Source organism: Peromyscus californicus, unplaced genomic scaffold, assembly GCF_007827085.1.
Source record: "Peromyscus californicus insignis strain IS unplaced genomic scaffold, ASM782708v3 Scaffold_15__1_contigs__length_86483966, whole genome shotgun sequence".
Lineage (NCBI taxonomy): Eukaryota > Metazoa > Chordata > Mammalia > Rodentia > Cricetidae > Peromyscus > Peromyscus californicus.
In genome coordinates this window covers 76,666,837-76,693,170 of record NW_026294447.1, presented here as the reverse complement: position 1 = coordinate 76,693,170, position 26,334 = coordinate 76,666,837, and the positions used below count along the sequence as shown (strand labels likewise).

The window sequence follows — 26,334 nt, the reverse complement described above, 5'->3', positions numbered from 1 at the left end:
CCGGATGTGGAGGCGCGCCGAGCCCGGAATTCCGGATCCCTTCACCTCGCCGCCCGCCGGCCGCTCGCCGAGGCAGCTCGCAGCCTGGTCTGAGTGACGGATCCGAAGATCACGCCCCTCCTCTTCCTCAGCGTCCCACCATCCGTCACAGCGCCATCTCTTGGTTGACGAAAACTTAAAGTAATCCATTCTGGAGCCAGAAACAGAATCTTACCCCTTCCTTTAAACCTTGCCAAGTTCCCTCCGCCCAGTCTACCAAGAACCAAGGAAACGTACTTTTCCGGCCGTCCTGCGGCTCACGCCGCTCACATTGGGAGGACCAAGACTCTATGGTTAGTGGTAACGAAGGGCCTTCTCTCTCGGCGCTTGCGCAGTGGGCGGTGGGTCCGCATGCGCGCTGGGTTGAGCGAAGCGCACGCTGAGGAGGTTCGGCGTCCGGTGCTGGTGTACCGAGAGTCTCTTCGTCGGCACTAAGGAGCACGGCGTGGGACCCCAGTCCGGGATTGACACGTACAGCGCAGGTGACTGGCCCCGCAGCTCGCTTTCCCCGGGAATTCGCTTCAGTTATGTCCGGTGACAGGAGTGGTCGAGCGAGGCTAGGCCCGGGCTATCAGCCCCCCTTTCCCGTCCTTGCGCGGGAAGTGTCCGGACCCCGTCGCCACAGCCGGCCGCTTACTCCCTAGGTCTTCTCGCCAGTCCGGGGTCTGGTCCTGGGAGCCGGAAACGTGGTTGTACGGGCGGAGGCACCCGGTGAAGGGGTTTTACAGCCTCCTTAAAGAAAAGACGCCTTGTGGTGGGGAGGCCTCTGGAGAACGCTCCGACACCCCACCCCGGCTCAGCACGATCGAGCGCTCTGCTTTTTACCCGGCCTGAGAATTTGGGCTCCCCCCCTCCCCCGCCCCAGGACACTGCCAAAACTTTTCCCCCGACTCAGTGGAGACCCAAGTTTTCGCCAAAGAACCAGTAGGCTAGACCACCATGTTTAAGTTAAAAAAAAGCAGGTCCCAGATAGTCCAGAATGTGACCATTAAGGTTGAAGAGCATTAAGTTTTCGCTCTGGTTGTGCATTTCGGTAGAGTGAATCATCCCTGCAATTGAAACTCATGATGTTAGGCCCTGTTCGAGCTACTGAGAGAATAGCACTGGGATCTTTTTAATTATGGAAGCTGAAAGCCTAACATTTAGGGAAACTTTAGAGTTAAATGTGTGTTCACACTCTTGGGGCTCCTTAATAATCCCCCCCACACACACACACACACACAAACACGAAATCTAGTATGCTTCAATTTTTTTTACGGAAGAAACATTGTTTCTTGAAAAAAAAAAAAAGGGGTGCGTCCGAGAAGTCTTGTTTTTTCTCCTCCTTAAGTTGGGGTGGGAGGGGGGAAGCTCGACAGTTCCTCAGAAGTGTCAGTTACTTTCATGAACTTGTACTTTTTTTCAGTGCATATGACGCCAGATGGCAGGCGCTGATCCTCAGAAGGTGTAGTTGTAGTGTTAAAGGTTTAGAACAGACCTTTCCCCGACACAGTACACCTTATTTTGGAAGGTTTATTTCCTGTATCTGCTATGGTGATGTGATTATTAACTGGTTCTAGAAGTCGAACCTACTGTTGACAGGGGCAAAGTACTGATAATGGAAGGTATTTGAAATTAACTTCGAATTTGGGTAATATCTTTGGAAAAGTGGCTTTTTTTTTTTTTTTTTTTTTTTGAACATCAGAACAACATCACTGCCTGTGCGGTGGTGTGTGCCTGTAATCCTACGTACTCTAAAGGCAGAAGTGGGATCTTGAGTTTGAGGGGTGTCGTGGTGCACACGTCTGGAATCCAGCACTCGGGATGCAGAGGCAGGCGCTCTGGGAGCTAGAGGCCAGCCAGAACTGCACAGTGAAACTGTCTAAAAGCGGAAGGGGGGAGAACGCTTATCAATCAGAATTATCATACTGTGATATATTGAGACTTTGTGGATAAAAGACACATCAGATTTAGTGTTAAAAGACTTGGGTTTGCCTGCCCTCAGGAGGCAGCGGCAGGCGGATCTTTGTGAGTTCGAGGCCAGCCTGGTCTACAAAGTGAGTTTCAGGACACCTAGGGAGGGCTGTTACACAGAGGAAGTCTGTGGTTTTAGTACTTATGTATTTGTCCTTGAATTATTGAAGTCTTTTAATATTTATGTTCCTTGGTTTCCTGTTAATCCCTTCTCTGTGCGTTTTTCGTAGCGCCTTGCAGTCCTAGTTTGTTTTCCCACTAGTACTTAATTCCCTAGGGAAGGTTTTTGTGTCCATATTGTTTGGTACTTAGTAGTGACTACCCAAAATTGTGAAATGAAAAAGTCAGAATACTTTGAAAATTATGGAAAGGACTGAATAAATGCTTGATTTCTGTTTCATTGACAGAATAAGAATGGGCTTTTAAAAATTGTTTTTAAACAGTTACTAGCATTTCATAAAGTGTCAGCCAATATGACAGGAATTCCTTTGTAGTTTCAGGCTACTTTCTTTCTACTGTAAGTAATGTAGCATTAGCAGTGTTCCATTATTTACTTCTGGGGGGAAAAAGATTTGTGCCTTCTAACATAGCAGCTGTGTCTCCCTTCTGTGTCCTCTTACCCTGCTGCTTGTATTCTTCAACCAGCAGGTTAAGTCAAAGCATCACCTTTACTATTTGGGGGAAATTTGCTGAATAAATATGATTAGCAGCAATTAAATCTCCTAAAATTGTTCCACATTTATTCATTGAAAGTCTGTTTAATTCTCAAGTTCGCCATATACAGGTATTTGAAAACTTTTGCACCCCCACCCTTAAGAGAAGCACTGTTTAAAAATGAAACAACTGTTTCCAAATGGGTAATTCTAGCTGAGTGTCGGATTTCTTTTGTTTACTAAATCCCTGTTTTGTGGAGCTGCAAGAGAATGAGCCTGGCACACGTTACTTTTGTGTGCTAAACAGTACTGTTAGTTCTGTCCTGATAGTTTAGCCTAAGTTGTGGTGTGTTTCTAACACGGAATATGTATATCAGTATTGCTTTTCGTTTATGTTAGATGTTTCTAGTTGTGATATTTCTTAATAACGTATCCAGATTTTAAGAGCACAGACTGGTTCAAAATTTAATAGGCTCAAATCTTGACTTTCACTGCATATCAATATATAAAGGAGCAAGTTGCTCATCCCGCCCCTCCATTTCCTTATCTACAAATAGGGAGAACTAGAGAGAAAGTGATACCTCAAACCTCAAAGAGCTAGGCAGTGAACTAGGATCATGTAATAATAGCCCTACCTGATATAAGCATGTGTAAGTCCCACATACATGTTCCCAGTTGTTAGTAGAAATATGCATGTCAGGTAGTAGTTTTCAGACCCTACCGGGACAGAACTTTGTTGTTCCATATGCTGGGTGGAAAGTCTCATTCTTGGTTGGTTGGTTGTTTGGTTGGTTAGTTGGTTGGTTGGTTGGTTGGTTGGTTTTTTGAGACAGGGTTTCTCTGTATAACCCTGGCTGTCCTGAAGCTCACTCTGTAGACCAAGCTGGTCTCAAACTTAGAAATCTGCCTGCCTCTGCCTTCTGGGTGCTGGGATTAAAGGCATGTGACCCTAAACATGGCTGAGTATCTAATTCTGTTGATGCATTAGTCCCAATTAACAAGGAAGTAAGTCACTAAAATTTCACAATGAGTTCCTTAGGCCTTCAGGTGCTATTTGCTACCTGTCTTCTGAGCTCTGACACAGTAAGTAGGTTATGATTAGTAGGAAAACATAAAAGTCCTCAGCTACAATTAAAGTCTGAGGACTTCCTTTTTAAAGTATAGTGCTAACTGGTAGGAATTTCAGCATGTGGGTCACTAAAGAGATGGTGCTGGAAATTGGGTGGATCAAAGGGAATCATTTTGAATATTGTTAATGGATGGAGATTAAAAGACACTTGAACTGTAGAGATTTATAGAGCTCTTCTCAAGATTAGGCATATTTGTTAACAGAATAAAAATAGAAGAACTGGGGTAGAGCTTGGTAGTGAAGTACTTCCCTAGCATAGGCAAGACCCTAGTGTCTCGAACTGTTGGAGACTAATACAACTTAAAAATTATAATGACTGTGGACTAATTACTTGTTTTAAAAACAGAGATAGGGTTTCTCTGTGTAGTTTTGGCTGTTCTTGAACTCACAGTGATCCATCTGCCTCTGCGTCCCAAGTGCTGGGATTAAAGGCGTGTGCCATGGGTGTTGTGTGCTTGAAGTGCCCACAGGGGCCAGAAGAGGACATCAGATTCCCTTGAACTGTAGTTACAGATGGTTGTGAGCAGAGTGCTAGAAACCGAACCTGCATTTGCTCTCAACCACTGAGCCATCTCTCCAGCCCCTTAATAAATTTTTAGGTTGTGATTCTGTAGTTTTTGCTACAGTGATAATAGACTAGGGGTGCAGTTCATGAGAGGCAAGTAAGAAAGGATTTGCTACTTGAGTAAATAGGAACTTAGCTCAGTCTGCAGCATACAAAAGGACTGGTTGTAACATTTACCATATTGATTAAGGAGTAGTCTTCCCTTTGTATGCTGTGTGGTAGGGGATGCCATCTGAGCTGACTTGGAGAAAGAGTAGCTTAAGTAATGTTAGAAATCGTGTTATAGTGATGCCTCCTGGTCTGTGATAGTTCTTAAATGATGGGTGCTGGTTTACTGTGTTTGGGGGTTGTTTTTGCTTTGCTTTTTGCTTTAAGATAGCATCTAGCTGTATAGACCAGGCTATCTTCAAACTTGTGATCCTTCTGGCTCAACCTCCAGAACTTTGGAATTACAGGTATGCACCACGATGTCCTACTTAAGTGGTAATATTAAAATAGTGTTTTACTCTTGACATATTCCTTTAATCCTTAGCTCTCACAGCACTTTATAGATAGTCATTATTTTTTATGGTTTCTCTGAAAGTGATTATCTAAGCATTGCAAAACTATGGAGCAAATAAAAACTAAAATTTGGTTCCTGGGTATCTGTCCATTTTCTGATGTTTAAAGAGATGAGGAGACTAGTGTCTATTTTCCTTTGTTGTGTTCTTCCATTGTCAAAGTCTACAAAATTCACTTTATTTATTTATGTATTTGTTTGTTTAAATTGCAGAATGCCGGGTCTAAGTTGTAGATTTTATCAACACAAATTCCCTGAGGTGGAAGATGTAGTGATGGTGAATGTAAGATCCATTGCTGAAATGGGAGCTTACGTCAGCTTGTTGGAATACAATAACATTGAAGGCATGATTCTTCTTAGTGAATTGTCCAGAAGACGTATCCGTTCTATAAACAAACTGATCCGCATTGGCAGAAATGAGTGTGTAGTTGTCATTAGAGTGGACAAAGAAAAGGGTAAGTGAGAAAAAATAGCTAAGAAATATGAATTGCAAAACTACAATGCTCCCTGTTTGAAAAACTTGTTTAAAAGTATATATTTTAAAATACACTGTCATTAAACTACTAAAATTCTTTTACTTGCAAAGTTGTTGAAGGGCTGGGGAGATAACCAGTCAAGTAAGTGCTTGATATGCAAGCTTGGGGAGGGTGAGCTCAGTCCCAGAACAAAAGGCTAGGTTTGAAGGCACAGGCTGGTAATCCCAACCCTGGGTTGATGAAAAATCTGGGGATTCGTGACCAGCCAGCTGAACTTACTGAGTTCCTGGCCATCAAGAGACCAATCTCAAAATCAAACCACTCCCGAGATTCTCCTATAGCCTTGACTCACATGTAGCATACATGTGTAGGCACACATGCAATCACATGAACATACCCACATCTGCATATGCACAAGCCTAGTTTCATTTGTCTAAAATTTTAAATAAAACATCTTTAGAGGGTACCAATTAGCTAAGTAAAAAAACTTTTACTGTAGTAGTAGTTTAATAAGTACATTCCAGAGTTAGTTTTGTGGCCAAATAACTTGAAATTTTTCAGTATTTATAAGAATTTTGGTAATTAAGTCATTATAATCCAAAAGAAAGAACCCTAGAGTAGTAGTTAACTCATCTGTATTTGTAAGGGAGGCCCTTGGGAGGAGTCTGCTCAGAACACACAGACAGCAAGCTCTCAGCACAGAGGTTTATTAGGGGTGAGGGGCTGCACCTCTGGATAGGGCAAAGGCAGACAGCGGGTGTTTTTGCAGGAGTAGGTTTTTAAGGAGAAAAAGAACAAATCTGTGTTAAGATGAGTTGTTAAGTCCTGATTGGACAGGTTAGTCAAATAGTGAGTTTTGATTACTAGACCTTTGTCTAGGAATGAGTTGGTGGCCAAATAAGGGACTAGACCTTGGGGGCAAGCTTTAGGAAGGTAATCTAATGGTTTAGCAAGGGAGAGGAAGAAAGGGCAAAACCTGTCTGCAATGCCTGATAGGAAGCCCTTCATTATTAGTAGACTTGAATGTCTACTAATGGTTTTTTCTTGATTTAAAACTAAACTAGCAGTGAGATAACTGGGTAAACATAGATGTGAGATAAAAGTGAATGGGTTTTAGGAATTTGTATTTATTTATTTTTCGAGACAGGGTTTCTCTGAGTAACAGCATTAGCTGTCCTGGAACTCAACTTTGTAAATCAAGCTGGTCTTGAATTCACAGAGATCTGCCTGCCTCTGCCTCCTGAGTGCTATGATTAAAGACTTGTGCCACTTCCTCCAGGCGATTTTAGGAATATTTTGTATAAGCTTTGGAAAAGAATTATGCTGTGTGCATGCATACATACATACATACATACATACATACATACATACATACATACACACAACTAAACTCCAGTATCTCTGGCAGTTAGAATGTTTGTGTCATCCCCCCACCTGTAGATCCTGCAAAATCTTTCAGACAGTGCTGAATGAATATCCATTTTCTTTTTTACTCATCTTTTTTTTGGATTCCATGTAAATCATACAGTACTATTAAATAGGTACTGGCTTTAGCAAACTCACTGTAATTCATTAGGTGTTAGTTTCAGGTCAGCTGATTACTGTCAGGAATAAACAACTGCATACCTCTGATGACTAGACTTGTTTTTTTAATCTCCCCTACCATTGAGTTTGCTAGCACATTCTCAGCTTTAAGTCTTCACATCGCTGCTCCAAAACAGAGCCAAATACTGCCTTGTTTTGTAATTCTTTATTACATAAGACACCTGCAAAGGAATTAGGTGTATTTTCAGATGCCATCAAGAAGGATATTTCAGAAAAATACAATAGATATATGTAAAATTATTTCTATGGCAGAACCTTTTTGCACTGTGTTAATTTAAAACAAGCAATTAAAATGTAGATTGGTTAACTATGTTGGCATTTTTATTTAGAATGAGATCTGACTGTTCTAATGTGGGAAGGACTCCGAGGTAAGGATAAAAGCAAAGTACAAAAGAGCCTGTAGAGGGTTTTGTTTCATTTTTATTTGTTTACTTTTTATGTGTATGGGTGTTTTGCCTACATGTATGCCTGTGCACCACCTGCCTGCCCATGCCCTCAGACACCAGAATAGGGCATTGAATACCCCGGAACTGGAGTTACAGACAGTTGTGAGCAGTCATGGGTATGCAGGGAATCAAACCCAGGTCCTCTAAAAGAGAAGCTAGTACTCTTAACCACTAAGCCATCTCTACAGCCCAGGACATCTTTTTATGTTTTGATTTTTTGTTTTGTTTTGTTTTCCAACACAGGGTTTCTCTGTGTAGCTCTGACTGTCCTGGAACTTTTTCTGTACACCAGGCTGGTTTCGAACTCAGGGATCTGCTTGCCTCTGTCTCTGGAGTGCTGGTTAGTATTAAAGGTGTGCACTGCCATGCCCACCAAGGAGATCTGTTTTTAATATGAGAATGTTAGATCCTGTTGGACAAGACTTTTACCAACAGCTGTAAACTCCAGACATGTGTAAAAATTAACTGTGTATGACAAGGTGAAATCAAAATCTGTCCAAAACTGAAAGTCCACACTTGGAAGAAAGGAGCTGTGCTGGATCACTTTTCTGTCTTTGTGTCTTTTCCCCAAGTGCATACTGAAGATGCTTCAAGTTCAGCACCTAAGATCCTGCTATAAAACTTGGTTTAACCACAGAAAGCCCTAGATAGACACAGCAAATAAAAAATGATGATAATGATCAAGAATAGAGCGGGAGTATAGAACAACCTGTGGGTCATGACCCCTTTGGGGGGCAAGAAAACAAAACAAGGCCAAGGAGTAGTTTCTAAGGGCTGATCTAGAGGTAATCCAAGTTAAAATTCGGTAACAAGAATGTTTAAAATGATTGTTAAGCTACCCAAACACATTAGGAAAATACTCTTTTAAAGAATGGACAAAAGGAAATCTTAAAAAAGAAATTAGGAAGTCTTTATAAATTACTTACTGAAATTCTAGAAATGAAAAATTCACTGGATAGGCTAAAAGATTGAAGATGACAAAACATTGGTAAACACTGAAATTAGCCAATCTAAAGGACTGAAAATATTGGGGAAAAGAATACAGATAGAACATCAGCAACCATCTAGTATCAGAAGTACTATACCAGTAGACAAGGAGAGGGGCGGAAAGTGTATTTTAAAAAAAAAAAACGTTAGGCCCTTGCCTGCCTAGGTTATAGTGAGATGCCCCCCACCCAAAATAAATGTTTAAAATCCAACCCTGAGTTTACAGACTGGAAAAGACCCATGGGTTTTTATCGTATAAATAGTAGTAAAACTGCACATCAGCACACCCAGACATTGTGGGGACACACGCACAAAAAAAAGTACATAGTATGTAGGGGTGGAGATACAAAGTACTCTGGTATACTCAGAAGTCACTAATAGATGTCAGGCCTTGGAAAGAACAAAAAAAGTCAAGTTAGAATTGTGTATCCAGTAATAAATAATACCAAACAATGAAAGTCAAAAATGGAGATGTTTTCATGTGATGAGAAACTAGGAATTTATTGCCAGATAGAACTGCATTAAGGAAATAGTAATACTCTAGACTAGTCTTGTGGTCCCTCAAATGAATTTAATTTTAAAATGCTCTTTTTCCCCTTTCTCTTAATTTCTTTACAATGCATTTAGTTGCTTGTCTTATTTTTACCATTAAAGATGTAAATTTATGAAAGTCACTGAGTGATAACTCGAGAAGAACAGTATCTTCAAAGGAGATTTTTCTTAAGATTCCCAAAGGAAGGCATGTCATGATATGCATGGCAACTTGGGCAAGCCCTAGTTTGAGAGAGGCAGCAGAAGGAGCCACAAGAGTAAACTAGCATAGTTATTTGGCTTTGTTTTTGGTAGTGATGGCAGGGAGCAAGCGGCATCTTATTATATTAGCCTAGGTTGGCCTCAAATTCATAATCCTGCCTCCCTACTGAGGTTATAGACATGAGCTACCTACCATACCCACCTTCCAGTATGCTCTTAGATTCTGGCAGCATGCAGTGACTAACAGACCTACCTGGCCAGTTTGAATAATCCTGGAAGGAGTTGGGATAAAAGGGTTGCCAGTAATTTATCTAATTCCTTCTGACTTGATAAAGGGTAAGTACAATATTGATATACTTTGTAAAAATATGTAGATTCCAGATTGAGTAGTTTATATAATACAAACCCATTGCTAACTCTTCTAAGAATTGGCTGGCCCTCAGAAAGTCTTTCTCACTCAAGTTATTGAGACCACAAGTATGAGAAGAACATCAAGAATACATAGGTACATGTATGGTGGTCCATATCTTTAATTCTCAGGAGGCAGAAGTAGGCAGATCTCAGTTTGAGGCCAATCTAGTCTACAGAGTTAGTTCCAAGACTGTCAGACTACACAGACTCTGTCTCAAAAACAAACAAACAAAAAATAGGGTGTTGGTGGCGTACCTATAATCCCAGCACTTGGGAGGCAGGGGTAGGTGGATCTCTTGAATTGGGGGCCAGTCTGGTCTACTGACAATAAGCAGGATGTATATTGTAATTCTTGAAACAACCACTAAAAATAAAAAGACTCAGCAAAAGGCCATTGATAGATGAGAACTACACTTATCTGTGGGTATAAGTATAAATACTTACAATGTACTTACAATGTAGTTAAGAATTATGCTAATTTAATAAAGTAGTGGTGGTAGGTTCTCTTCTAAGGCTATCTAATACCAGGTAGTCAGACCTGGAATCATATACATACAAGTAACATTTTACAGACTGAACAGGTTGTGTTTATATACTTAGAAATATGTGTATGTGTGCAACAACAAAGAAAAAGAGACTGTATCTGAGAGAGAACACACAGGTAGGATACATGGAAGGGGTTAAAGGGAAGAAAGGGATGGGACAAAATGATGTAATTGTATTGTAGTTTTTAAAAAGCTGGTGATAGGGGCTGGAGAGAAGGCTTAGCAGTCACTGGCTGCTCTTCTAGAGGACCTAGATTGAATTCCCAACACCCACATAGTGACTAACAACCATCTGTACCTCCAGTTCCAGGAGATCCAACACCCTCTTCTGGCCTTAGAGCACCAGACATGCACATACACACATAGGCACAGTACCCATACAAATAAAATTAAAAAGTACTTCTAAAAAAAAAATTCTTGACTATACTAAGTTTACTTAGAAGACAGGAGAAAAATGAAAACCAAGTTGGAGAAAAGGAAAGCAAATACTTTGAAGTATAGATCTGAATCCTGTTAACATTAATAATTATACTAAATATAAGTCAAACACATATTCCAATTAAAAGGCAAAGATTCGTAGGCTAGATTTAAAAAGCAAGACCGAACAGTAATACTGTCTACAGGAGACATACTTTACTGAAAATAAGCAGATGGAGCCAGGCATGTTGGTGCATCCAGCCTAGTATATTAAGTAAGACCTGTCTCATGGATGGATGGATGGGTGGATGGATCATAGATGTAAGAGAGATGCTATGCTGACATAGTAACACTAGAATATCTGTTAATAACAGATACAGTAAGCGAGAATTAAGCAGGGACATTTTGTAATGATTAAGACACACAGTGGAATATGAGTTGAAGATGCGTTACGTTCATCTGTGCTGTGGAATATTTAATGGTGCAAAGATGTGTTGCATTCTTTTATGTTGCATTTGTTTAATTCTGTAAAGTTAACGTGTTACTTTACCTGCCTAAAACACCTGATTGGTCTAATAAAGATCTGGACAGCCAATAGCTAGGCAGAAGAAAGGATAGGCAGGGCTGGCATGTGGAGAGAATAAATAGGAGGAGAAATCTAGGGAAGAGAAGAGCAAGGGGGAAGAGCAAGGAAAGGACAGGAGGATGCCAGGGGCCAGCCAACCAACCACACAGCCAGCCACAGAGTAAGAAGCAAAGAAAGATATATAGAATAGCCCATAGTTTAAAAAAAAGCGGGATTATTTAAGTTAGAAAAGCTAACTAGAAACAAGCCAAGTTAAGGCTGGAGAGATGGCTCAGAGGTTAGGAGCATTGGCTCTTCTTCCAGAGGTCCTGAGTTCAATTCCCGGCAAATACATGGTGGCTCACAACCATCTGTAATGAGATCTGGTGCCCTCTCTGGCCTGCAGGGATATATGCAGGCAGAACACTTGTATATGTAATAAATAAATCTTTTTTTTTTTAAGGGTAAGTCTTCTTGTATTTATTTGGGAGCTGGATGGCAGGCCCCCAAAGAGTTTTAAAAAAAAAAAAACCAACAACAACTACAAATAGTCATCTATATATATGTGCCCAATAGATATTAGTGATGTGAAGTAAAAATTTAAAGTAGATGAATATATAATTATAGTTAGAGGTTTAGATAACTTTTGACTAGTTAATTTAAGAGCTATATCAGGCTGCACAGTGGTGCCCCACACCTTTAATCCCAGCCCTTGGGAAGCAGAGGCAGCCAGATCTCAGTGAGTTCCAGGACAGCCAGGGCCACACAGAAACCCTATCTCGAAAAACCAAAAGAAAAGGGTTGGGGGGGAATGCATTATAAAAGTTGAACAATTTATAGAACACTATACCCACAAAAAATGGAATATACATTTGTTTCAGATTGCATGTCAAACTCACTAAAATAATAAGTTGGGCCATAATAGAGCTTTGAGTAAATTTAAGAGGGTTGAAATCATATGTTCTCTTATCATATTGAAATTTGTTTGAATCATTATCATTGTATCTTGAGAGGAGAAAGCAAACATTTGCTAAATTGAGCACCCATGTATTAAGGCTGCAGGGAGATTTTATAAATGTTATTGCTTATGTTAAAAAGATTAAAGACCTAAAATGATTAGGTTTTTAATTGAAGAGAAAATGAGAGAGTCTGGGCGTATACCTCAATGGAAGGGCCTTGCCTATAATATGATGCTTTGGGTTTGAGCTCCAGCACCAGGAATGAGTGGAGTTAGGGGTGTCAGGAAAAGAAAAGACTTATGTATATAACGGTGTATAAAGTAGTAAGGCAGGATCAAATGGAGCCAGGCATGGTGGCACACACCTTTAACCCCAGGACGGAGAGGCAATCTGTTTTAACATTCAAAATTATATGTGCTCTTATTTATGCATTCGGTTATCAGCAAGGTTACAAAAGCAACTGAGTGGTAGAAACATTGTCTTTTTAAAAATAATGCTGGGACTGGAGAGATGGCTCTGCAGTTAAGAGTACTGGTTATTCTAGAGGACCTGGGTTCGATTCCCAGCACCCATATGGCAGCTTACAACTGCCTGTAACTACCGCCAGGGGATCTGACACCCTCATACAGTCATAGATGTAAGCAAAACACCAAGGCACGTACAATAAAAATAAATAATTTAAAAAATAATAATCCTGAGACAATTGGATGGCCATATGCTAAAAAATATGAAGCATGATTCATAAATACTACCTTTAAAAAATAACCTAAAATCATAGACCTACATCAAATTGAAACTAGCACTTTTAGAAGAAGGCATAAAAGTAAATTTTTATAACTTTTTGCTGCAATTTCTTAGATTAAAACATTAAAAAATAAAGCTGGGCGGTGGTGGCGCACGCCTTTAATCCCAGCACTCGGGAGGCAGAGCCAGGTGGATCTCTGTGAGTTCGAGGCCAGCCTGGTCTACAGAGTGAGATCCAGGAAAGGCGCAAAGCTACACAGAGAAACCCTGTCTCGAAAAACCAAAAAAAAAAAATTTTGTTTCTGAAATTTTATCTAAATTTCTCATCTTATAGCAGTATTTTATCAATATGGTTTTAATGGGGATAATTGTAAGCTTCTCAGTCAGATACATTTGCTTATAAAATTGTTTCTAATCATATGTTTACACTTGAACAAATAAAATTTATTTTAAAATATTTTCATACAGGATATATTGATTTGTCAAAAAGAAGAGTTTCTCCAGAGGAAGCAATCAAATGTGAAGACAAATTCACAAAATCCAAAACTGTGAGTTGATTCTCTTTGTTAAGCTTTATTTATTTTATGTATATGAGTGTTTTGCCTACATGTATGTGTATGCACTATGGTTGTGTCTGGTACTCAAGGAGGTCAGAAGAGGGTATCAGATACTCTGGAACTGGAGTTTTAAATAGTTGTGAGTGCTGAGAATTGAACCTAGGTCTTCTACAAGACCAGTGGTGCTCCTGCCAAGTAAGCAGTCTTTCCAGCCCCTAAATCTCTGTTTTTAATGACATTGTTTCTGGTTTCTTTGCTTTTTTTAGTGCTTTGTTCTTTTCTGCTGTGTGGGTTCCTATCCGCAAAATAAAATACCAAGACAATGTTTGAATAAAAAGTTTTAATTTTGGTTAATACAACATCATAGTTTGACACCTGAAAAGCAGGCCTCAGGTGCACCTGTGAGGGAATGTCTTGGTTAAGGTTAATTCATGTGGGAAGATCTGTCTTATTTGTGAGTGGGACCATTTCCTGGCGGGAGATCCTGGCCTGTACGAAGTAGAGAGGGCAAGCTAAGCACTAGCCTGCGTGCATACACTGATTCATACTCTACTGTTGACTGCGAATGTGACCGGTTTTCTCATCTGCCTCTGACTTCCCTGGTGTTGGGAGCCAAATAAACCTCTCTCCCTTATGTTGCCTTTGTTGGCGGATTTTATCCCCGCAACAGAAAAGAAACTAAGATGCCCAGTAAAATAAATAAAGATCCCTAGTCCATCAGACCATGATCCAGATCTCTCCTTTCATTTTATGTGTTTATACATCTGAAGCATGTGAAATAAATGCTTTTTTTTTTTTTTTTGGTAAAACCTCTTTTCAGTAAAACTTGTCATTCAGGGCTAACCCCTTTGGCATTACGAGACTACATATTAGAAATGTAGAATTTCAAGTCAGGTATAGTGGTACATGCCTTTATTCCCAACATTTGAAATCAGCATAGGAGTTTGTAGTCAGCTTGATCTACGTAATACCACCGTGTCTCAAAATGAGAGACTAGGATTGTAGTTGAGAGGTAAGAGGATGGAGAAGGCCCTGTGTTTGATTCTTTATATTGTCAAAGAAATAAAGGTGTAGCCAGGCAGTGATAGTGCAGTGATAGTGCACGCCTTTAATCCCAATGCTCAGGAGGCAGAGGTAGGCTGATCTCTGTGAGTTCTGGGGCCAGTCTGGTCTACAAAGTGAGTTCCAGGATAGACTCCAAAACTACACAGAGAAACCCTGTCTCGAAAAACCAAAAAAAAAAAAAAGAAAGAAAAAAAGGTGTTAGCTTGGTCCTGTTTGTAAAGCACTGCTCTAGGAAATTAGCATGTTTCTGGTCTCATTAGGACACTGTCAGATTGAGTATTTGCCTGGAACAGTGTTGTGCACCTATAGTCCTACCAAATGGGAAGCTAAGCATAAACAAGAGTATGTTCCTGGGCTGATAAAATGAAATGAGCAGTTTAGGACCCTTTCTTAGTCAGTTTTGAAGTGAAATATAAACTTTTTTTTTTTTTTTTTTTTTTTTTGGTTTTTCGAGACAGGGTTTCTCTGTGTAGCTTTGCGCCTTTCCTGGAACTCACTTGGTAGCCCAGGCTGGCCTCGAACTCACAGAGATCCGCCTGGTTCTGCCTCCCGAGTGCTGGGATTAAAGGCGTGCGCCACCACCGCCCGGCTAACTTTTTTTTTATTACATTTGCTTGTTTGTTTGTTTTAGTGTTTGTGTGTGTGTGTGCCATGGTACACATGTAGAGGTTAGAGGACACTTGTGGGGACCAAGTCTCTGCTTCTGCCATGTGGGTTCTGGGGATTGGACTCTGGTCGTCCCTCTTAACATAGTTCACTTCAAAACTGACTAAGAAAGGGTCCTAAACTGCTCATTTCATTTTATCAGCCTGTTAACATACTCTTGTTTATGCTGTTGTTTTATGAGATATAGGCATCTCTACCCACTCACAGAGCCATCTTCCTAGCTCGTGAAATAACAACTTAGATATTTTTCTCTAAATTTGTATTTTTTAGGGAGATTGATGGGTAAGTAAATGGAAGGATAATTATTAAATGATAACAGCAAAAGAAATATTAAAATCTCAATTGGTTCTATGCTCTCATAACAGTTTTCTCCTTATAACAGTGTAGTTTTGTATATACTTGATCTATGCAAGAGCTCTCTTAGTAAGGAAAGATACTAAGTGCCTTGTTGCAAGTGAAACAAATTCAGAGATGTTAATTTGTTTGAATGCCCTAAGTTGTGTCATATTTCTACTTGTTATACTCACTTCAGTTAATTATTATGAAGTAGTGAATATTTCTTTATGGAGAAAGAACTTACAGTTAGAGATGCTATTGTTCAGGAATTATTGGAGTAAAATTACATTTTCTGCTAAAATATAACAGTGCCTCTTCTTTGGCTCTCTAATTTTCAAATACTGAGTTCTTCATTTTGTACCTAGGTTTATAGCATTCTTCGCCATGTTGCTGAAGTACTAGAATATACCAAGGATGAGCAACTGGAAAGCCTGTTCCAGAGGACTGCCTGGGTCTTTGATGACAAGTACAAAAAACCTGGATATGGTGCTTACGATGCCTTTAAGCATGCAGTCTCGTAAGAACACCTTGATTCTGCCTTTATGTCTCACCTGCTAAGTATTAACACACAGGTTGATTACCTAGCATCTAGTCATACAACACCCATATATTAGGTCCTTGTCAAAGTTAGCTTTAAAAATACTTCTATATAGAAGGCCTGTGATGTGGGCCTATCCTATCTGGTCCAGTATAGTTTCCATATGCCGTATTTACTTGGTTTCATCTCATACTTCTTCCTTGTAAATTTCCATTTCCAAGTCATTGTCTGGATGATTTCAGGACCAATGTGGACGTCTCATCCAAAACAGTACAGCCTCTTGCTTAGTGCAGTGTTTGGACCTTCATCGCATGCCCCATTAGCTTACCTTCTGTGTGGCCTCACAATGGACCTTTTAAACTAGGTTAGCTTTGCCTTTAAAAAACTGTAGTTCATAGATTTTGGTCTTTCACTGGGGTCCTACTGTATTTCTTCTTAAATTCTTACATATTAGGCTCTGGTTCCAAACCTGTTTTTCTTTGTGTCTGTAGCCTTTCCTTTCCTGACTTTGTCAGCTAACATGCAATCTTCATGAGATATCATTTCAATAACTTTCTTGCCAGTAGTAGAGCTTTTGCTCTGTTTCTCCTTCTCTTATATCCAGTCTTCAGCTAATAACTCCCAACTTCTCTGCAATTGTCGATTACTGACTACTGCTAGAAAAAGTAGTCATTTGGTATCTGTGTGTTCAGGGTCTCAGCTCAGCTGTGTCTTCATGCTGCCCCACATCTCTGCTCTTGGCCATTTCCTCTCCCTGTTTTTGTGGTGGCTGTTTTAGAGTTTCTCAGTGTTCTTCCTCAGAAACCCTCCTAGTCACTGACTCTTGGTGATCTTCTCTCTACCCATCTTCTTCCAGACCATTTGAACACATTTCTCCTGTGCTCCTGGGCTTCATGCCCTTTCAGCTCAGACCAACCCTATAGCCTACTAACTCTGAAAGCTCCTTTGCTTGGATCTTCAGCCTTTTTCTTTATTAATTTCTGCCTTTATCCTAAAAATATTCTAGTTTTCTCCATTTAAGTCAAAATACTACTTCTCATCTTTCCCTTGAATCTCTTGTAGGCAGCATCATGCCCTCTCTAGTAACCATCTACTTGTCCCTGCTTGCTGTCTCTACATCTTTTCCTCCTGTTCCTTCATAAATGATAATGCTGCATGAACTCTCCCCACTGTTCATTCCCAGCCCCTGTTCTGCTGACAGCTGGTTTTCCCAGCCCTTTGAATGAGACAGGAAGACTAGGCCTGTCATAATCCCCAGCATACCAAATTTCCTGGTGTGACTCTGTATGTGTGAGATGTTGTAAGAGAGAAGAGAAAAATAATAGCTGCAATTCCATAATCCTAGCATCCTATGATGTATGTGGTCTTGTCCTTGTGTTATAATTGAAGAAACTGAGGCAGATGTCAGTTTGTTCAAGGTCACACATTCCAAAGTTTGTGTCACCAGTATTTAAGCCCAGGCATACTGTCTCCATCCAGCTCTTATACTGTTCACTCTTCAGTGCTATTTATCCTTCTACTCTGTGTTCCTTAGTCAATAGTTTTGGGGGTTTTTATATGGGATATAGAATCCAAGGCACAAACATATACCACACAATTACTCAGCCACAGTCTAGTCAGTATGTATGCTAATGGCAAACCATTACCACCTGGCCTTGTTAACGTCTTGCATTTGTTTTTCTAGCATTCTCCATTACCACTAAGTCTTAGTTGTATTTTAGTTGCCTTCTCTTAACAATGTTCTTTCACTTCATCACTCAGGTAGCAGTTGTCCAGTTTTAATTAATACTGACTCTTCCATGTGTGCTTCACCTTATTTCTTTTAATTAAGAAACTACATTTCTAGCCTACTGTGGTGGTGCATGGCTTTAATCCCAGCACTCAGAGACAGAGCCAGGAGGATCTCTGAGTTCAAGGCCAGCCTGGTTCACAAAGTGAATTACAGGACAGCTAGGGTTGTTACACAGAGAAACCCTGTCTTGAAAAACCAAAAAAGTGGATTTCTGAAGTAACTGGAAACAATGTTTTTCCTCTCTCTCCATATCCAGTCTCCTCCCTCATCAGTAGTAAGTGCCATCCTGAAGTCGTTTGTGGTCAGCTTTTTCTTCTGCTGCCAGCTTACACATGATGACCCAGAGACCTCACATTAATTATGAAAGCTTGCCCTTTAGCTTAGGCTTGTCCCATTAGCTCTTATAACTTACATTAACCTGTTTCTATTAATCTACAGTCTATTACGTGGCTTTTTACCTCTCCTTCATTCTGTATGTCCATGTCTCACTGGTGGCTCTCTATGCGTCTAGATTCCTTCTCCTCCTCCTCTTTTCTGTCCTCAGAAATTGCACCTATCCTTTCCTGCCCAGCTATTGGCCTTTCAGTTTTTTATTACACCAATCACAGCAACACATTTTCACACAGTGTACAAATATTCCGCAACATTAATAATTGTATGTTATTTTCACAGTTTTACAATATACATTTTGAGCATCTCTAATCTAGAAGCACAAAAAAATTACAAAATCTGAAAGTTTGCGTACTAACATTATGCCACATATATGCCTGACCTGTGACAAATGATGGTTAAAATGCAGACACGCTAAAGATGCTTATAAATAATGTTCTTTAATGTGTCTGTATGAGGTACAAACAGTTGTAAATGAATTTCACATTTAGACCGGGCTCTCCTCTCAGAGATACTTCATTTGTATAGATAAATACTCCAAAATCTTGGAAAAATGCAAACTATTTCTAGTCCAAAGATTATAATTGTTATTTTTTTTTACTCTTTTGGCTCTTTGCTCTTTGGGAGGCCCTGACACCCAGCTCCCAAATCATCATATGGAGGCTTATTCTTATTTATTTATTTATTTTTATTTTTTTTAAAGATTTATTTATTATGTATACAATGTTCTGTCTGCATATATGCATGCAGGCCAGAAGAGGGCACCAGATCTCATTATAAATGATTGTGAGCCGCCATGTGGTTGCTGGGAATTGAACTCAGGACCTCTGGAAAAGCAGCATGTGCTCTTAACCTCTGAGCCATCTTTCCAGCCCTTATTCTTATTTATGAATGCAAAGCCTTAGCTTGGCTTGTTTCTAGTCAGTTTTTCTCCACTTAAATTATCCCATCTATCTTTTGCCTATGGGCTTTTACCTTTCTATATACCTTTGTTTCTTACTCCAGGGCTGGCTGTGTAGCTGGGTGGCTGGCCCCTGGGGTCCTTCTCTCCTTCCTCGCTCCTTGGTCTCCTCCTTCCAGATTTCTCCTTCTATTTATTCTCTCTGCCTGCCAGCCCCATCTATTCTTTCTCCTGCCTTGCTATTGGCCATTCAGCTCTTTATTAGAACAATCAGATGTTTTAGAGAGGCAAAGTAGCACAGCTTCACAGAGTTAAACAAATACGCATAAAAGAATAAGTACAACACATCTGTGCATTATTAAACAAATGTTCCACAGCATATGAAACACATCTTCAACTAATATTCCACAGCACAAGATTTTGCAAGTCCATAAAATACAAGTAGGATAAGTTGTATATGTAAACTTTAATCCATTGTTTTACCTCTCAAGTGACATTTTGCCTTATAAGGTTGAATAAGATTTTTCCATATTGAAGATGTACCTACTTCCTCATAATCTGTGTATCATTTCATTTTGGGACTATGCACTCTATGTTCCTCTATTAAGAGATTTAATTTCTCCTTTTGTCCAATTTTTCAAACAGTGTTGTGAATAAATGAATGTATATTTACCTTTGAAGGTTTCTAGATTTATAAATATGTACAAACATATTTACATCTGTTTGGTTTTGCCAAATTACACTCCAAATTGGTTCTATAGTTTATATTCCCTTAGCGACTGTATAAGTAGATATTGCTGTTTTCCCTCATCTTAACCATCATTTGGTATATATGTCAGATTCTTTTTCTTTTTGCCCTAATTCATTTACATGCCCCTCCTTATTGATGAAGTCAGTCAACAGCTTTGTGTGTTTCTTGATTGTAAATGTCAGTCTGTGAATTCAGTATGAGAATGTAACTCTCTTTCGATTTGTCTTGTTACTTTGTGCAAGCTAAATGAAAAGTCCCCTATATACAGATTCTATCACTTTTCATTAAGTCCCCATGTTATTAGTTTGGCTGCTTGCTCATGTTAGACCTTTTTTGCATATTATAACTTTCTGTGACATTCTGCCTGTGCTTGTTAGGGTCTACTGTTCTTCTAGTTACCCTTATGGGGTGGTGGTAGTGGGGGGTGTCAAGACAGGAGTGCTGGGATTAAAGGCATGCACCACCACCACCCAGCTCTCTCTTATTCTTTCTCTCTTCCATTTATTACCAGTGTTAGCTAAGCCCTTACCTGATGTAATGATCCAGGTCTTAGACACTTGGGAGGATCAGATGAAATGCTGATTTCTGCATGAAGTCCTTCCCAACCTCACTAACTGGCAGTATACCTTCCTGTCCTGCTGCCCAAATACTTGTTCTTTCCAAGCTAGATTCTAAGTCCTTGAAATAGAGTTCTAATAACACAAAAATACTTAATTACAATAGAATGTCAGATTCATATTGAAAGGTATTAAATTGCTTATTTTAGCCAAAGTTCGTTTTGATAATCAGGGTGTTTTCTGTTTGTCATATACTAAGTGCTTTACCTGCATTCCTTCATTTAATAAAGCAGTTCTGTGACACACTGTTCATCCTCAATTTACACATTTCGGAAGAGAAAAAGAACACATAGTTAAAATTGTGTGCAAAATCAAGATTTCAACTTCTATGCTGAAACTCATGCTTTATTGTTATTTGTAGTATTCTGTAGTCAGGTGTTTGGTTTCACCGTTATTAGTAATATTGCCTTGACATTTCTTGTTTTATTTTTTTTCCTCAGAGATCCATCTATCTTGGATAGTTTAGATTTGAATGAAAATGAACGAGAAGTACTCATTAACAATATCAATAGGCGTTTGACCCCACAAGCTGTCAAAATTCGAGCAGGTAAATGGCTTTTAAATGACTTTAACTGTTGTACGTGCCTAAACAAGCTGTTAAGTAATAAGACTTACCAAAATATGTGTTGCTACATCAACAACTACAAATTTTTCTAAATATTTTTCTTTTGTAACAACAATCTCATACCCATCGCCCAAGAAATTACTTCCACAAAAGCATAAAATGTATTGGCACAAATGAAAACAGTCCTGGAAGTTCAACTAACCTTAATTTAGCCCTTTAACAAAAAGAACTAATATTTCGCCTTGGTATACAACTTATAATATTTCGACAGGACAGTGATATCCTTCCATGCCTCTGTATTGACCCTATGTCAATCATCTGGAATATTTTCAGATATTCTTCCTGTTCAGATACAAGATCATGTGTCTAAGGCAGTAATTCTGTGGGTCGCGACCCCTCTGACGGGTTGAGTGATCCTTTCACAGGGTTTGAATATCAGATATCCTGCATATCAGATGTTTATGATTCATAACAGTAGCAAAATTAGTTATAAAGTAGGAACAAAATTTTGTGGTTGGGCGTCACAACAACATGAGGAACTATATTAAAGGGTTGCAGGGTTAGGAAAATTGAGAACCACTGGTCAAAGGGTTAGAGGTATAAAAATCAGGGTGGAGCACATTCTTAGCATTTGTGAAGCCCTAGCTAGCATTAGCCCCCAATAAAAGTGCATAGATGTTAACATTTCCTCTTAGGAAACATACCGATTTTATTAACTTTCACAATTACAAAAATGTATACTTACTCATATATACAGGTGTTCTAAAAGATTTGCTGGCTCAGCAAGTAAAGCTACTTGCCAACAAGCCCAACAACCTGAGTTGAAACCCAGGACCTACATAGTGGAAAGAGAGACCCTCCCCCATGTTATCCTCTCAGACCTCCACACAACTGTGTGTGCATTTGTACACACACGATAATTAAGTGTAATAAAGTAAAAAAGAATTGCGGGGCCAAATGAGTTGCAGTTTCCAAACAGATCTAGACATTTTGCTGTCACAGTGTTTGATAAGTATCTTTGTCTTTTGTAAAATGATCCTGCCTCAGTTTCCCTAGCTGAGATCACAGGGGTCTGACCACTTACCTAGCCATAGACAGATATTTTCAGCTGTGAAAATATATTTCTAATTGAGGTTAATGTCATAAGTATCTATACCTGTATAACTTCAACATCTCTGGTTCTTTTATCTTTCCTTATGGTCATTACTGGTGCTAGCTTTTGAATTTTTGTAATTTTAGATATTGAAGTAGCTTGCTATGGTTATGAGGGAATTGATGCTGTAAAAGAAGCCCTGAGAGCAGGTTTGAATTGTTCTACAGAAACCATGCCCATCAAGGTAAGATGCATTTTATCCCACCCTGCTCATCAGAACCTTGCAGTTGACTTGTGTGCTGGCAGTTGAACCCAGGGCCACTGAGTTATATTCCCAATCTCTTTCTTTTTTCTTGTCTTGTCTTGTCTGTCTGTCTGTCTCTCCCTCTCTGTCTCTCTCTGTCTCTCTTAGTTGGTCTTACTGGATAGGAAATTACAGCTCTCAGTGGTAAAGTGCTAGCCTGGCATATTCAGTGCCCAGAGTTTAATTTCCAACACCAAAAAAAAAAAAAAAAAAAAAAAAAGGTAGCATGGGGATTAGAGAACTACCTTAGAGGTTAAGAGCTACTGCTCTTGCAAAAGATCTGAGTTGAGTTCCAGCCCTAGAGGATCTGACACCTCAGGTACCCATATACCACACACATGGTAGACACGGACACAGAATTTAAAGTTGTTGGGTTTTTTTTTTTGTTTAATGTAAACTGGGATTTTGCCTGTTGTCTGTGTGAGGGTGTTGGATCCCCTGGAACTGGAATTACAGACAATTGTAAACTGCCGTGTGGGTGCTGGGGATTGAACCTGGGTCCTTTGGAAGAGTGGCCAGAACTCTTAACCACTGAGCCATCTCTCCAGCCCCAACAGACACATAAGTTAAAAAACGGGGGTGGGGGTGGGAGGTGTGCAAAAATCTGTCAGTCTTACCTCATTTTTAAAACCTTTTTCCCCCTCTCCGAGTTGACGAGTCTCTTGGTGATGTTTCTGGTCAGTTTGCAACTATGGCTTTTGTTGGTACTACCATGACAGTGAAGGGGGATGGGTTCCTATTGTGAGTGGACCAGCAGTATTCAGTCTTCTTTACAGTAAGGAGTTGCAGTGCCCAGATTGTTTATACCTTGAGAAGGGTAACATTTCCTCAGCAACATACATTCAGCTTTGATGAAGTTTGCCTAACTGGATAGTCGTTACTCAGAATTTCTTTGTTTAAGATTTATTTATTATCAGGCATGGTGGCACACACCTTTAATCCTAGTACTTGGGAAGCAGATCTGTGAGTTCAAGGCCAGCCTCGTCTACATAGTGTGAGACTTTGTCTTGAAAGGGGGAAAAAATATTTATTATTTTTATTTTATGTGTGTTTGCCTGTATATATGTACTGTATCCATGCCTGGTGCCCACAGAGACCAGAAGAGGGCATCAGATCTTCTAGAACTGAAGTTGCAGATGGTTGTGAGTTGCTGTGTGGATGCTGAGAACCAAACTTGGACCCTCTGCAAGAGTAACAAGTGCACTTAACCACTGAACCATCTTTCCAACCCCAATTACTCATTATTCTGATGACAGTCACCCATAACACTCAATAGTTACAATTCTTCATATTCAGTATTGCAATGAACTATTTCTATGAACTGGATTAGATCATTGTATCAATAGTCTGTTGCTGTATATGATGGTTGGTGTTAGTTTACAGCTTGACAGATTTAGAATCCGTCTGGCATGTCTGTGCAGGATTGGTTTAATTGTGTCAGTTGAGGTACACTGACCCACCCACTGTGGATGACACCATTCTCTGAATTGTATCATGACTGTATAAATGGAGAGGGAACTGAAGAGCTAGCTGGGTGCATGCATTCATTTCTGTCTTCTGGCTTCAGACATAGCATGACTAACTGCTTCAGATTCCCACTGCCTTGACTTTCCACCATGATGGACTGTGCTTTAAATTGTATGAGCTAAAATAAATCCTTTCTCCCATAAATTGCTTTCATTAGAGTATTTTTTTATCAACTCAATGAGATAAAAATAAGAGACTGTATTAATAAACTGATCTAGAAAAGTGGGAGGCAAGTTGAGATGATTCCTTCATGCAGCAAATGAATAAAACAATTGGTGAATGTCTGGGTATGTATATTCATCGCTTTATTTCTGTCTTTCTCCTTTAGATTAACCTCATAGCTCCACCCCGGTATGTGATGACGACGACGACCCTGGAGAGAACAGAAGGCCTCTCTGTTCTCAATCAGGCTATGGCAGTCATCAAAGAGAAGATCGAGGAGAAAAGGGGTGTGTTCAATGTGCAGATGAAGGTGAGATTGGTAGCTTAGTTTTCACTTTGTTCTTAATGCTTTTGCTTTGTTTTTTGCTCTTGATACAGGATCCCATGTAGTCCAGGCTGGTCTCTAGCTCACTGTGTAGTGGAGGCTAGCCTTGCACTCCCTGATGACTGCCTATTTATTTAATTTTCTTTTTAGTGTGTGCCCAGATATGCTGACCCATGGGTGCGCATAGGAAGGCCGGAGGTCAGTGTCAGACATCCTCTGTGCTGTTCGGTGAGACTCACTGAACCTGGAGCTCAGGATCCACCTGTCTTCACTCTCCTCGCTCTAGGTTACAGATACACAGCACTGTGTCCCGCCCTTTGTGTGCCTGCTAGGGTTTGAACATTGGTCCTCATACCTGTGCAGAAAGCACTTCACCCACTCAGCTACCTTTTCAGCCTCTTTGTGCTCTTTAAAATGTCACATGTGGGCCGCAAAATGGCTCAGCAGGTAAAAGGCCCTTGCTGCCAAGCCTGATTGATGACCAGAATTTGTTAGAAGAAGAAAACTAACTCCCAAGAGTTGTCTTCTCAACTTCAAAAGCACACCATGGCCTGCATTCCCACACACATAAATAAGTAAAGGCGTTCTTGTTGTATCAGATGAGTTGATTATAATGGGAAACTGAGACCAGGATGATTGCCTAAAGTTCAGAGCCAACCTTGTCAGCATCCTGAGGCTACCTGCCCAGTCAGATATAGTTGGAAATAAAAAAGTATTAAGTATAATAAAGTCATCATTGATACCGAGTATTCCTAAAAGGGGTTTTGTTGGTAATAAGAACTATTAGCACTAGACTGTCATATAGTTGGACAGACGTTTGAGCCAGTGGTATTAGGGTTTTCCCCCTCAGGGAGAAAAACAGACAGTGCAAAATTTGCTAGGCATAGTGATGCAAACCTAATTTCAACACTGGGAGGCAGAAGCAGGAGGAGGCTTCATGTATATAAGGAGGCCCTGTCTCAAACAGAGTAATCTTGTCTTCCCTCATCTCAATATAAATAGAACCTAATATCCATATGCTGTTTATCTGTGTGTCTAGAATGAATCCTTCTCTGAGGAAGAATAATAATTTATCTTGAGCCCAGAATATCTATTTTAAAAAAAAAAAAAAAAACAGAACAATGGTAGTTCTCTGCTGTGATCACTGAATTCATGTTTTCAGTTTAGCTTATTAAAATGACAGAAAGTACTATTCCACTGGAGTGTGCACTCTTTCCTTGTACCATCTTGTCTTGTACTTCAACTTTCAGCTAATAGAACTTATTCACTGGTAAGTCAACAAGGGTATGACTAAATTAGTAGACATAAAGTTAAATTTTAAACTTTAAGAGTGATACTATTGAAATCCAATCTGCTCTGCTGTTTATTTCATTTTGAAATTATGCCTCTTCCACAGCCCAAAGTGGTCACAGATACAGATGAGACTGAACTTGCAAGGCAGCTGGAACGGCTTGAGAGAGAAAATGCAGAAGTAGATGGAGATGATGATGCAGAAGAAATGGAGGCCAAAGCTGAAGACTAGCCTTGTGGAAATCAGTCCAATTTAAGGAATATGATGCAGCCTTCCTGGCTGTAAACCCTAGACTTGAAAGTTTTCCAGTATTGAAAACTTCAAAGCTGAATATTTTTATTTCCAAGTATTTAAGTATTCAACACAAGAATCTAAATGCCCTCCCTCATGTCAGCTGTTTTCACGTAGATGCTCTAACACCTCACGCATTTTTAAGGGAGTGGCTTGATTTGACCGGAGACAGATCTTAAAGAGCAGTCCTAAAATGGGGCTTTCGGTTTCCATTTTGATGTCTCTGGATTGGCACTATTATGGTTCAGTGCCTCCGTGAGATTTACCAGGGGCACCCAACATAAACAGTCCAAACTTTCTATATAAAATGTATTCAAGAAAATTCAAATAAATTTCTGGGATATTTAACTTTAGGCT

At 39.8% G+C, this 26,334-nt stretch overlaps 1 protein-coding gene across 1 annotated transcript; it reads left to right on the top strand.

Moving 5' to 3' along the window:
* The first annotated feature begins 158 nt into the window (after positions 1–158).
* Positions 159–26,325, top strand: Eif2s1 (eukaryotic translation initiation factor 2 subunit alpha). Its single transcript, XM_052739497.1, has 8 exons — positions 159–521; positions 5,112–5,353; positions 13,275–13,354; positions 15,796–15,947; positions 20,860–20,966; positions 22,224–22,321; positions 24,237–24,380; positions 25,792–26,325. The coding sequence occupies exons 2-8, from the start codon at positions 5,113–5,115 to the stop codon at positions 25,915–25,917; spliced, it is 948 nt and encodes a 315-aa protein (XP_052595457.1). The 5' UTR covers positions 159–521; position 5,112; the 3' UTR covers positions 25,918–26,325.
* The last annotated feature ends 9 nt before the right edge of the window (positions 26,326–26,334 follow it).